The sequence below is a fragment of the Nuphar pumila genome, chromosome 9 (genome assembly GCF_984573655.1).
Source record: "Nuphar pumila chromosome 9, dmNupPumi1.hap1.1, whole genome shotgun sequence".
Lineage (NCBI taxonomy): Eukaryota > Viridiplantae > Streptophyta > Magnoliopsida > Nymphaeales > Nymphaeaceae > Nuphar > Nuphar pumila.
The window spans coordinates 19,285,380-19,297,555 of NC_143257.1; the positions used below are offsets into that span (position 1 = coordinate 19,285,380).

Genomic DNA, 12,176 nt, shown 5'->3' on the forward strand with positions numbered 1-12,176 from the left:
GTTTTTACACGAACTAGCTCATGTTAGGCTCATCTCATTTAGGGATGGGCAAAGCTTGAGCTCGGATTGACTAAACACAAATGCGAGCGTCCCAAACATGCTCAACTACTAAATCGGCAGAGCCTGAACATGCCCTGGTCAGTCCGTTCGACTAGTTTACCAGCCCTACTAACATGTTAATATTGCATATATGACCAATGAAAAGTTACCACGTTTGCCCCTTGAATTTATCATTTTGCCACCATGCCTTGTAAAATGCTCTTTTCTACTAACGTTAACGGATAGGATAGATAAGTGGATCAAATTCAGCCCTATGATTATATAGTATTCTAAAACTACAAAAAATCTCTTTCCTCAGACATGACGGTGACCAAATAACAGCTAAAAAATGATTAAGACCATGTTTGGAAGCTAGTGTTAGAGTGGAGATGAGAGGGGTTATGGGAGTGGAGGCGACAATGGGTGATCAGGGCGAGGTTGAGAACCATAACCTCATGAGGATGTTGTTGAAATGGGTAAATGGGAGGCCATACCTACTCCCATCTCCTTTAGCATCTCCACTCTCATCTCCCAAATCCAAGCTCCCAAACAGCAGCAGAGTAGGAGATTCCTGAATCCCTATCTCCCTCTTAAATCCAGCTCCCAAATAGAGTTTAAACTTCACAAACATCCCAACTGACCATGAATATTTGGAATTCATAAGAGAACAAATATTTACAGGTAGTTCAAGTAAGCTTCAGAAACCCTCCCGACTAACCCTTGGAAAAGCACTTAATAAACAAAAGTATTTGATATGCCTTGCAACAAAACTAGCACTTTGTCATAGCAAAACAACATATTTCTTCATCGTTTCCTCAACTCCAGCCCCTTGTCAACTGCATGCATAACCTTGTCATGTAAGCAACTCCAGATAAATGTGATGCACCATCTGTGCAATTAGCAACGTGCAAAATCTATCACTTATCAAAATCATCGTCATCCTTCATATACTTTTCCTGGACAGCTGCTGCTGTGAATTTGGATGTTAAGGCGGACAACATATTTCAAACAATATATGGCTAAGACGTACATGGTAATGCAAAGCAGATGAATGAAAAGGATATCTGTAATAATCCCAGTCTAGTGGTCCGGCAGCTATTTTACTGAACTCAACAGTGCTCCCATCGATGCCAGCAAATATATAACCATTACTTTTATCTATCAGCTTTACAAGATTTCCTACACTTTCTTTGTCCTGACAAAGATAGTGCTCATGTTGGTGAAGAGACTCGTGCGGAAATTTAGGACTAGTGCAGAAATTTAGGAAAATATGTAAGATCATAACTTGCCTGAATATCCAAAGTTGTGAAGCTAACCAGGCTAAAGTCTTCTATAATCTCACACAGCTCTTTGGTAAGCTTCCTGTTGCAAGAGTTACCACTATTGACAAATCAACCAAGAAAGGAAGAGTTTATGAGTGACGTAGTTCATGCCTGTATTTTGCAGACCGAGGATCTTGGTCGAGATGGTATTGCAAATATGATAGATCTTGCACATCTGTATAGAATTCTAAATTATAAGCTGCAACAAATTCAAGATCACCATGTCAAAACCTATTCTGATATAGTGGAATTTGTGCAAGTTATTGATAAGGTGAATACTTGACGTTGAACGTACCAAGCTTGCCATAGCTCTCAATGAGATCAATCTTGGACAACACGTTGATGTGTGGAAGCTCTAAATGCAACATTGTTGTCAATGATAAAAGCAAAGCACTAATATATTTACCAGGGTCACTGCAGAGGTGAGCATCTACCAAGTGCACGGCAGTTAACTGGAAAATATAGCACCATTTTTTTCGTTCAGGAATAGACAACACAGCAGATTTATAACATAGACAGTCCACTTCCATTAATACAAGTTAGATAAGAATTAGCATGTCTTATTTCAGGGTATGTAATAAACATGAACAGAAACAGCATACCCTGAGATCCATCTACCATAACAGTATCTTATTGCAGGGGTATATAATAAAAGAGTATGGAGACATCATACCCTGAGGTCGATCTTCTTTATCAGTTTGGCAATAACCTTCTTTGCATTATCATGGAGAAAGAACAATTCAACTTGGCCAGGAAAATCAAAGAGGAGATAGTGATCTGCCAGTCATTTAACCATTGCATGAAAATGAAAAAAAAAAACAAAATTAAGTCAGGCATAGCTTCAAGAAAACAATGTGCCTGAGCAGCGACTGTAAACAAAACAATATTACACGAAGTACTAGGACCACACAAGAATCCAGCAAAATAATTCAGAAATGAAACATGGCAGATGACAGCATATTCGTTCTTATTATAACTTGATCATTGGCCAAGAGTTTTTAGAGGAAGGTCAAGAAACATATACAAAGGTTAAGTTTTTAGAGGAGCATAGAAAAACCTAAACTATCCAACCATGTCAATGCAGGGATTTGTCTAAAGTTACAACTAAGAGAGAAAGGGAGAGAGCAACATCGATATGTTGATCCATGAACAATTTACAGTAATAACACACAATCATGCATATAAACAAAATATCATTATAATGGTTCTCTCCATCATATAATTAACATTTTGAAATTTGACATTTGTCATTCTTGCAATTTAGAGATTTGCAGATCCAATTCAAGGAAACAAATGCAGAACCACAATTGATCGACCAGTCTCCCCTGATCATCATCTTCTTCAGAATAGACCTCTTTCTCAGTTTCTGTCCAGTGTGACATCTTAAAGTTGGACCTATGCCTACCTGATCTCTAATAAAATAAAAGAAAAATTTACAAAAAAGGCACCTAAGTTTTCATGTATTTACAAATACAAGCCTAAGTTTTGAACAATCACGTTTAACCGCCTAAGTTAAGAAAATAAACGGTGAGCAGAAGAATCCATTAAGGCATGAATAAAATTATTATTTTACCCTTATGCAGTGAAAAATCTGAAGTTTACCTTTACCATCAATTACTGCGGGGAAAAATCCTCACCTTCTTACCACCGGACTCGCCTACTGATCGGACACTAGCCTTTGAGAAGTTCACTCACTGCTAAATGATTTAGTGGAAAATATATGATTCTTGGTGCTCTATTTTAATGAATCTCTCTTTTCTTTTCTTTTTTCATGAGGCTGTTGTAATGAATCTCATCCACTATTCATTCACAAACTTCTTGTACAGAAAATTGTTTCTAGAACTGGATTTGCTGAGTTGGTCGTTGTTCTTTGTTATTGAATTATTTGAGCATCTGGGCAGGTGGTTGATAAAGGCTGATTATCATATTTATGTGAATTTTGCAACAATGATCTGCGAAAACAGAGATCTCAAGCGAGCACAGTTACCAGCCTTTAATGCTAGCTTCAACCCCGGTTATGCTCCTACCGTTTCTGGCTTGTCCTCTGATCATGCATATATTTTTACATTGTATTCATATTATTTATGCATGATCCCTGATAAAATCGCATTAAAAAACTCATCTTTATCATTGTTTTTGAGGTTTTGTTTTAAATTGAATTTTTCGGGAAAACATCGCATTTTTTTATCCAACCCTACGTTTTTAGTGTTTTTTATTAGTTTTAGAATTTTCTTAATTATAACTTAGATAGATTAGGCTACAATTAATTTATTTTAGTTAGTTTAGGAACTTTGATTTTAGAAAAACACGTTTTAAGAAGAGCCCCTTTTTGGAAATTATTGAAAAACCTTTGGACTCTTTTTAAAAAATTCATTTTTAACCTAATTCTCTTATTATAAATAGGATTGTTCAGCATGAAAAATCATTTTTTCCAACCCTGTAGCCTGCGCCCCTCTCTCTCTCAACTCTCTGCCTCTTGTTCGATCGACCGGTTGCCTACCCTGTTCTTCTTGTTTTTTATGCTTTTCAATTATTCTTCTAAACCCCGCCGTCGTCGGTTCCTCATATCTCATCTGTTGGAGAGAGAGCAGAGTTCGTTTGATTGCAACGGGAAATACCATTTTCTTCTTCTCAACCCTTCCGTCGGAGGTAAATCGTACGGTTTACTTCTTCTACCCCGTTTCACCGTAGTTTTAGTTTTTGCATATCATAAATCATATCATTGCATATTATATTGTCTGATCATTGCATATTCATTATATTTAGATTAGATTACTTTTAGTTTCATCCTCTGAAAAATAAAAAAATAAAAAATATAGCTTAATCTAGTATTAGCCGTTTTCTCGATTTACGTGCCAATAGATAATTGTTTTTTTAGTTGTTAAACTTGTTTCACGATAGTTGTTACTATTTTCTTAGATTTAGTTAGTTTAGTTTCATAAATTAGTTTACTTAAATTTAGATTAGATTTAATAATATTAGTCGATTAGGGTTTTTATTTTTGTTAATTTATTGAATTGCAATAAGTAGATTTAATCGTTTCTTGCATGTTTTCTTTCATAAGCTCGTTTATTTATGTTTTCATTATTTCCAGCATGTTAGATTAGTTAGTTTAGGTTAATTAATTTTAATCAGTTATTTTATTGTAGTAGAAATCGATAGGTAGTATAATTAAGTAATTAGTTTTGTTTTGTTTTGTTATTTTAATATTCAGCCGAGTAATTTAAAAGTATTTAGTGTTTCATAGTTAATTAAGTTTATTTAAGAATTTTAATTTTGGTATTTAGATCATAATTTAGTTGTTAATCAATTACCATTTTTAGGTAGAAATCCTCTTTAGCCGATTTAGGTAGTTTTAAATTTGTTTTTAATTAGTTGATTTTTAATTCAATATTAAATTTGTTTTTCTCAGCAATTAAATGCATTTAGGTTCAGTTTTATGTCATTAGAATTATTAGATTTTAATTATTTGATTTAATTACATTAGCCAATTTTATTTTCTTGCAATTAAATTATCGATTTTTGTTAGATAGATCAATTTGTTATTTGCTTGATTAATTAGTTAATTAAAAAAAAATTTAAATTTGGTTAGTATAGCTTTCACGTTGGATTAGTTATTTTATGCTAAATATTGTTCACGTTTTATTGTTAGTTTAGTTTAGTTTAGTTTATTTCTTGTTATTTGTTCTTAGTTTATTCAATAACTTGTTTCTTGTTAGCTAGTTAATTAGTTATGTTAATTTGTCTTTTAGTTAATTAGTTTCATAACTTAGTTCATGTTAGTTATAGAATTAGTTATACTATTTTGTCTTGTAGTGTAATGTTATTTCATAGTTTGTTTAGTGTTTTTGTGATTTTTCTCAAAACTAACCTGTGATTTTCTTATAGTTTTTTTTTCTTTTTTGTGTTTCGTCTGTTTATTCTTGCAGGGAAGCGTTTGGACATGAGGTGAGCCCCTTTTTCGTACCCCCGAAGAGCCCTCTAAGGTCCCTAAAAGGTCTCCTCAAAGGGCCCTCAAAGAACCCCTCAAGGAGTCCTCAAAAAAGCAAAAGTTCAAGAAAACAAGCATAACCTCAAGGGGACTAAAGACTCGAAGCACTGAAGACTTTTTCTCTTATTTTTAGATTAGGATTTTATTTATTTAATTTATTTGGGTCTGTAATAAAACCATTTATTTATTTGTTTAAGCCTTCTGCAGGGGCAGCACACTTAGTTAAATTAATTAATTTTTTTTATTTTTTTAGGCAATAAATAGTAACTTAGCTTTTCTGTGGAATACAAAGTATTTTTTGCGTTCCCTAAGTTCGACCGGGATTTCACCACTAGTGTGAACCGGCTTTTATTATTTGATGCACGGTTTGCACAAACGTTTTTATTGAAAATATCTTTTTAAAATACTTTATTGAAAAAGTTGCATCAAATTTTTGGCGCCGTTGCTGAGAAACGGCGATTAATACAAGTATTCACTTTATTGTCATTGTTTGTTCGTGTTTTGTTAGGTTGCTAGTTTTCTTTTTGTTCTTTACTTAGGACTGATTAGTTTTCTTTTCGTGCTCATTATTTAGGATTGTTTAGTTTTTTTTCAGTATTTAGGTTTAGAACCACGTGTTTGCACACCCTAGATACCAGCTTATCTTTCTTGCACGGCTCACCTATTAGGATACCCTTAGAAGTGACTCCTAGAATCTCCTCTTCAGCCTGCGTTGAGAGAAATAAAAAGGAATAGAAGAGGAAGAGGTTGCGGCTGTCACAATTTCAATAATGACATCGTGACCTAAGGACTGTATTAATATTTGAGTGTACATTGTGGGTTCGGGTCTGGTATAATATCCAGACCAGGAATAAAAGAAAAAATACAAAGCTATACATGAATGGACTAGGGTCTGGTATAAGATCCAGACCCGAAACACACACTTTTTTTCACCCCTCTAAAGTTGATCATGGTTCTGAACCATGAACTTGCCTTTAAGCATCCAAAAGCGATCTTTTGTCAAGCCCTTGGTAAAAATGTTTGCAACTTGTCTTTCGGTGTTAACAAATTCAGGCTCAATCTCTTTTTCTTCAACCTTTTGTCTCACAAAATGTTGGTCGATCTCAATATGCTTAGCGCGACTGTGTTGTACTGGATTGAATGACATATTGAGAGCACTTCGATTGTCACACAGCAAGGTTGACGGAGAGATCGTTTCTCCCATTTTAGTTAGTAAATGCCTGACCCATGTGACTTCAGCAATAGCGGCAGCCATGGATCTATACTCAACTTCAGTGTTTGATCTAGCAACAGCCTTTTGTTTTCTACTACTCCAAGAAACTAGGTTTCTCCCAATAAAAACACAATATCCCGATGTAGACCTTCGCTCATCAGGATCTCTTGCCCAGTCTGCATCACAATATACAGTAAGTTCATGCACATTCTTACCAGACGACTATAGAGAATATACCAAGCCATCTCCAATGGTCCCTTTCAGATATTTGAGTATCCTCTTAACTGCCTCCATATGTCCAGTACGTGGTGCATGCATAAATTGAGATACTTGATTGACTGAATAAACAATATCAAGTCGAGTAAATGTAAGATACTGCAACATTCCTATTAGACTGCGGTATTTGGTGGGATCCTCATACAGGTCTCCATCATGAGTACTTAATTTTTGGTGGAGCACACTAGGAGTTGCTAAAGGTTTGTAATCTTTCGTATCTGCCTTGCTGAGAACATCTATCGTATACTTGTGCCGAGTGAGAGTCAAGCCATTGTTAGAAAACAAAGGGTTCAATAATGAACCCATAAATGCACACTAAAGGTGCAAATACACAAACCCACTAAGAGGCAACCAAAAGCACATAAAGTGCTAAACCCACAAAGGGGTTAAGCCAAAAGGCTAAAAGAATATCTCTTTATTATGAAAAATAGGGTAAAAACCCTTTTACAATGGAGCTAAAGCTCCCTCAATCATTATGAAAGACAAGGGGAAGACCCCTATTTATAACCCTTTAGAGGAGCCACATAGGGGGCTCCCAAAGGGGTCGTTGGGAGCCCCCAACGGTCACATTTGTGACCATTGGGGGCTCCCTAACGACTCTTTTGGGGAGCCTCCCTAGGTGGCGCAAACCACAAAAAGAAGAAAATAAAAATAAAAAATAAATTACAATCATATTCCAAATGGAATATGCATAAAAGTACATGAAATGACTAAACTACCCCTACGGCTAATAATAGAGAAATATATATTTTATATATATAATTAGGTAGATACATATACATATATGCCATATATGTATATGTATATGTATCAACCTTTATATATATAAAATATATATGATTACACTGATTAAGGAATATATTTTAATAGCCATGAGCCTGGCTATCGACTTCTACGCCAAGAAAATAGCGCAAGACTCTGAGATCTTTCATTTTGAATCTCTGTCCTAATAGGTCTTTTACTTCTTTGATGTTATCCTCAGAGTTTCCTGTGATAACTATATCATCAACATAAATTAACAATAGAGTGATCACATTCTGACTTCTAAAAATAAATAATGAGTGATCCAGTAGGGAGCGTGAGAATCCATGCTTCTGAATCTCAAAGGAGAAGCTGTCAAACCAAGAGCGAGATGTTAGTTTTAGGCCATAGATAGCTCTTTTTAGTCTGCACACATGTGTTTTACAATTTTGCTCTTGATATCCAGAGGGTTGTTCCATGTAGACTTCCTCCTTCAAATCCCCATGAAAGAAGGCATTTTTAACATCAGTGTTATTAAAAACGCGCCTCAAGGCGCAAAAAGCACACCTCACCTCAAGGCGAGGGCCTTTGTGCCTTGAGGCGCTGTTATAAAGCGTAAAAGCCTTGAAGCGTATGCCTCACACGCCTTGAGGCGTACACCTCGGGGTGAAATGCACCTCAATGTGAGGCCTACCCATTTGACCAAAAGTTAGATGTTATTAAATCAGGGCCCCGACCATAATTAGGGTCGGGGGCCCTAATTTCTTATTTTGTCTCACAATCTCTCTCTCATCTCTCGCAGTCTCTCTCTCGTCTCTTGCAGTTTCTCTCTCGTCTCTCGCTCATCTCTCTCTCGCATGCAGTCCCTCACTCGTCTCTCGTAGTCCCTCACTCATCTCTCACTCATCTCTCTCTCACAGTCCCTCACTCGTCTCGGTGTCTCCCACCTCTCTTCGTCTCGTCTGTCAACCTAACCTGAGCTTGGGTTTCGGAAGAAAAAAAAGAAGAGAGGTACATGTTTTATATATTTGTATATATCTTTCTTTTCTGTTATTTTTTTGTGCGAAATTTCAGTCTACAGTTCGATTGAGTTCTAATCTCCTTTAGCGTTAAAATTTGGGTGCCCTATTAGTACCTGTAGCAACAACATCAGCAATTATGCCATGTTCTCTTTAGGTACATAAAACAATTGTAAAATGGATAATCAACAAATGAAAGAAAGATTACCTACAACTTGTACAAGCCTGTACATGTCTTGCTTATTACCCGAACCAAAAATCTTGATTCTCACAAATGAACCAACAATTTTGTCCTGGAATTTCTCCAAATCATCTAGCAAATCCTCCACCAAGTTCCGTCTCAAGTAAATTAAGTTTATGTTGTGCACATTCACTGCTGCATAATCACTTAGATTAGCCTGTGGTATACTCTCCTCGGTCTTTTTCTTAGTTCTACGTTTCTTATCTGACCCTATCTTAGCCATTGCACTTCCCTCAATCTCCACTTGCACAATCTCATCATCTACATTTCTTCCTTGGATTTCATTCACTGGCACTTGAGAAGAGGTCTCCTTTATAAGAATGTGAGACTCGATAAGTTTTAACATTTCAAAATGCCTAACACGAGCCTTCCCAAAAAGATTTTGGAGCCTTGCATCACAAATTATCTGGCACTTTTTTTAATACCACGACAATATTTTCTTTCAAGATAACCTTAGTGGCAGAGGTAGTATGATGTTTTCTTTTTATGGTTTCAACAGCTCGAGCACTTTTTTCCCAAAAGGTGAATTCAGCAGCATTAGTAACAGTGTTGTGAAAAGCGTTGAGGCGTAGCGAGGCGCTCCACCAAAATCTGAGGCGAGGCGTAAGCCTCGAGGCGTAAAGCGTAAGCCTCAATTTTTTTTTTAAAATTAAAACAAAAAACTATAAAAAATATTTAAAATTATAAATAAATAAAAATTGCTTTATTGATAAAGCAACAACACATTTAAAAATGGAAAACTTGTGATAAATATCTGCTAAATGGTAAATATCGCGATATTTGTCACGGTTTGAAAATCACACAAAAAATTGTCATTTTAAACTTTCAGGCAATTTCTCGTGATATTATCATGAGATATCGACATTTAATCGTTTTGGCCAACTATTTTATTAAAACAAGACCAACATAAAATCAAAATAAAGGATTGGTTGTAATGACGATATTAACAAGAAAGAAAACGCAGTCGGATGGGTTAATCTAGTTATTCCATCTACTTCGGCTTATATTGTAGCGAAAACAATTACAAGATAAATAGTAGGATAAAAGAAAGAAAATAACATTGCATATTCGTCCCAAAGAGAGAGAGAGAGAGAGAGAGTCTCAGCAACCGAAAAATTTACAGATAGGGAAATGGGTACAGATCTGAAAGATCTGGGGCAGGTAACCGTTGTTTCCGACGGGAAACTGAAGCAGGAATTGGTTTTCCCGCCGATTTTGAGCCGGAATTCTACGGTATAAAATGGATTGGAACGCTCTATCCTCTTCATCCTCCGTTTGGACGACTCAACAATTAGGAGGAAATCAAAACCCCAAGGAGAAACCCCATTTCCTTACAAACAACAAACTCAAAGAGAGAGAGAGAGAGAGAGCTCACCGGGCAGAGCCTCTCCGCGTCGACGTGGGGAGGTCGTAGCACAGATAACAAAACCCTCTGAAAGCCCCCTCTTTTATTTAGGGTTTTGTTAGTTCCAACTTTCAATTGAACTGATGCCCGTGACTTGGATCTGGACCCGAGTTGAAATCTGAGAAGTATACGCCTCACCTTGAGGCGCGCCTCGCCCCGAGGCATGCGCCTCAAGGCGTATGAGGCGCACGCCTTGAGGCATTTACGCTTTATGCTTGCGCCTCAAGGCACAAAGGCCCTCGCCTTGAGGCGAGGCGCGCTTTTTATGCCTTGAGGCGCGCTTTTAATAACACTGATTAGTAATAAAGTTGGTGGGTCGAAGCACCCTATTAGCAATCTTTAATTTTGCACACTGCTCACATATTACAGGATTTCAAGTTCACTTGAAACAGAGTTATTCAAGACAAAAAAAAGTTGTATACTCTTTAATATTTCCTAGACTCATAAGCATGACTCAGAAATAACTTTTTTGTTCATTTAAAAGTTTAAGCACCATGCTCTTTGAATTGTTTGGCAAGTACAATATCGAGATTGTATAAATCTTGTATGGCTTGGAAAATTTTATTATTTTTTTAGTAGAGATTAGAAAGAGAAAAGAAGTTGTATACTCTTAGTTTCCAAGTTATATATGTTAAATCTTATTGAATATGAATCTGAATTCATTGGATTATATGTTAATTTCATATTTTTTCAGTATTTATTTGAGATTTTTTATTTCTTGTTGGTTGTTGCTTCAATAATAAAGCATTTTTTATTTATTTATAATTTTAGATATTTTTTATAGTTTTTTTAAGTTTAAAAAAAAATTAGGCTTACGCCTCACCTCAAATTTTGGTGGAGCGCCTCGCTACGCCTCAACGCTTTTCACAACACTGCTTAACATCAAGCTGACTCAGCTTCCATCCATGTTCAATGGCCAAAGAAACAACAATTTGAATTATTTACATTCTCACCACTGGACTGAATATCTCATCATAGTCTTATCCTGCTTCTTGAGTGAATCCTTTTGCAATCAATCTCGCCTTATATCGTTCAATGGTTCCATCTGGTTTATACTTTATTTTGTAGACCCATTTATATCCAACAACATTTCTGTCAGGTGGTCTGAGGACGATTTCTCAGGTTCCGCATTCATGTAAGGCTTGTATTTCATCATTCATGGGTTCTACCCATTTGGTAGAAGTAGTTGCTTGATAGTACATGATATGTTCATCTTCCTTATTCAAAGCAGTTAAGAAGAGCTGAAAGTCCAAGGAGAAATTGTTATAACTGACCCACCTATCAATAGGATGTCGCATGCGATTGGATCTTCCGACCTCAAGAGTATGAGAGGAAGTAGGTGCAGTTGTTGAGGTGTCATTTGAAAGATTTGGTGCTATCGTTCTCTGTCTAGAATAGCAAATGCCCTTGTATCTGCCCGGTACAGATGAAATTTCTTCCCCATCCTATAATCACGATGTGACAATAGTCTCAAACATTTCTTCTTCCTGTTGTCCACAATCTGGAGAGCAAACTTCATTGGAACTAGCAAAAAGTTCTGAATTCAGCCAAGGATGATAAACTTCGGTGGTGGTAGAGGGCATATGCGTTGTGCCAGTTTTGTGATCAAAATTGTGTTCATCAAAGATGACATTTCTTGAGATTCTGATACGTCGGTTGACGGGATCATAACATCTATATCCTTTGTAGTCTTCAGCATATCCTACAAATCTACACTTTTGAGCCTTATCCTGAAACTTGTTTCTTAGGGACCGATCAATATGCACATAACAAAAACATCCGAAAGCACGCAAATCATGATAACTAGGATAAGCTCCAAAAAGACAGTAATAGGGAGACTTATTTTCTAGAACAACCATAGGCAATCTATTTATCACATGTACGGCAGATGACAAGCTTCTGTCCACGGATTAATGGAAAGATTGCTAT

The 12,176-nt window shown here is 36.3% G+C and overlaps 1 protein-coding gene across 4 annotated transcripts in view; it reads right to left on the reverse strand.

Annotated features, from left to right (window-relative positions):
• Positions 1-392: 392 nt before the first annotated feature.
• QQT1 (P-loop containing nucleoside triphosphate hydrolases superfamily protein) overlaps positions 393-12,176 on the reverse strand; it is a 112,954-nt gene continuing 101,170 nt past the window's right edge. For 2 of the 4 annotated variants that reach the window (XM_090016858.1, XM_090016857.1), the window contains exons 6-10: positions 2,035-2,138; positions 1,657-1,813; positions 1,473-1,560; positions 1,329-1,401; positions 394-1,234 (exon numbers count right to left, since the gene is read on the reverse strand). In XM_090016858.1, coding sequence (XP_089872984.1) covers positions 1,025-1,234; positions 1,329-1,401; positions 1,473-1,560; positions 1,657-1,813; positions 2,035-2,138 — 632 coding nt within the window. In that variant the 3' untranslated portion in view covers positions 394-1,024. Of the gene's footprint in view, positions 1,235-1,328; positions 1,402-1,472; positions 1,561-1,656; positions 1,814-2,034; positions 2,139-12,176 lie in introns of all 4 variants that reach the window. The other 2 variants (XM_090016859.1, XM_090016860.1) reach the window with 2 other exon arrangements.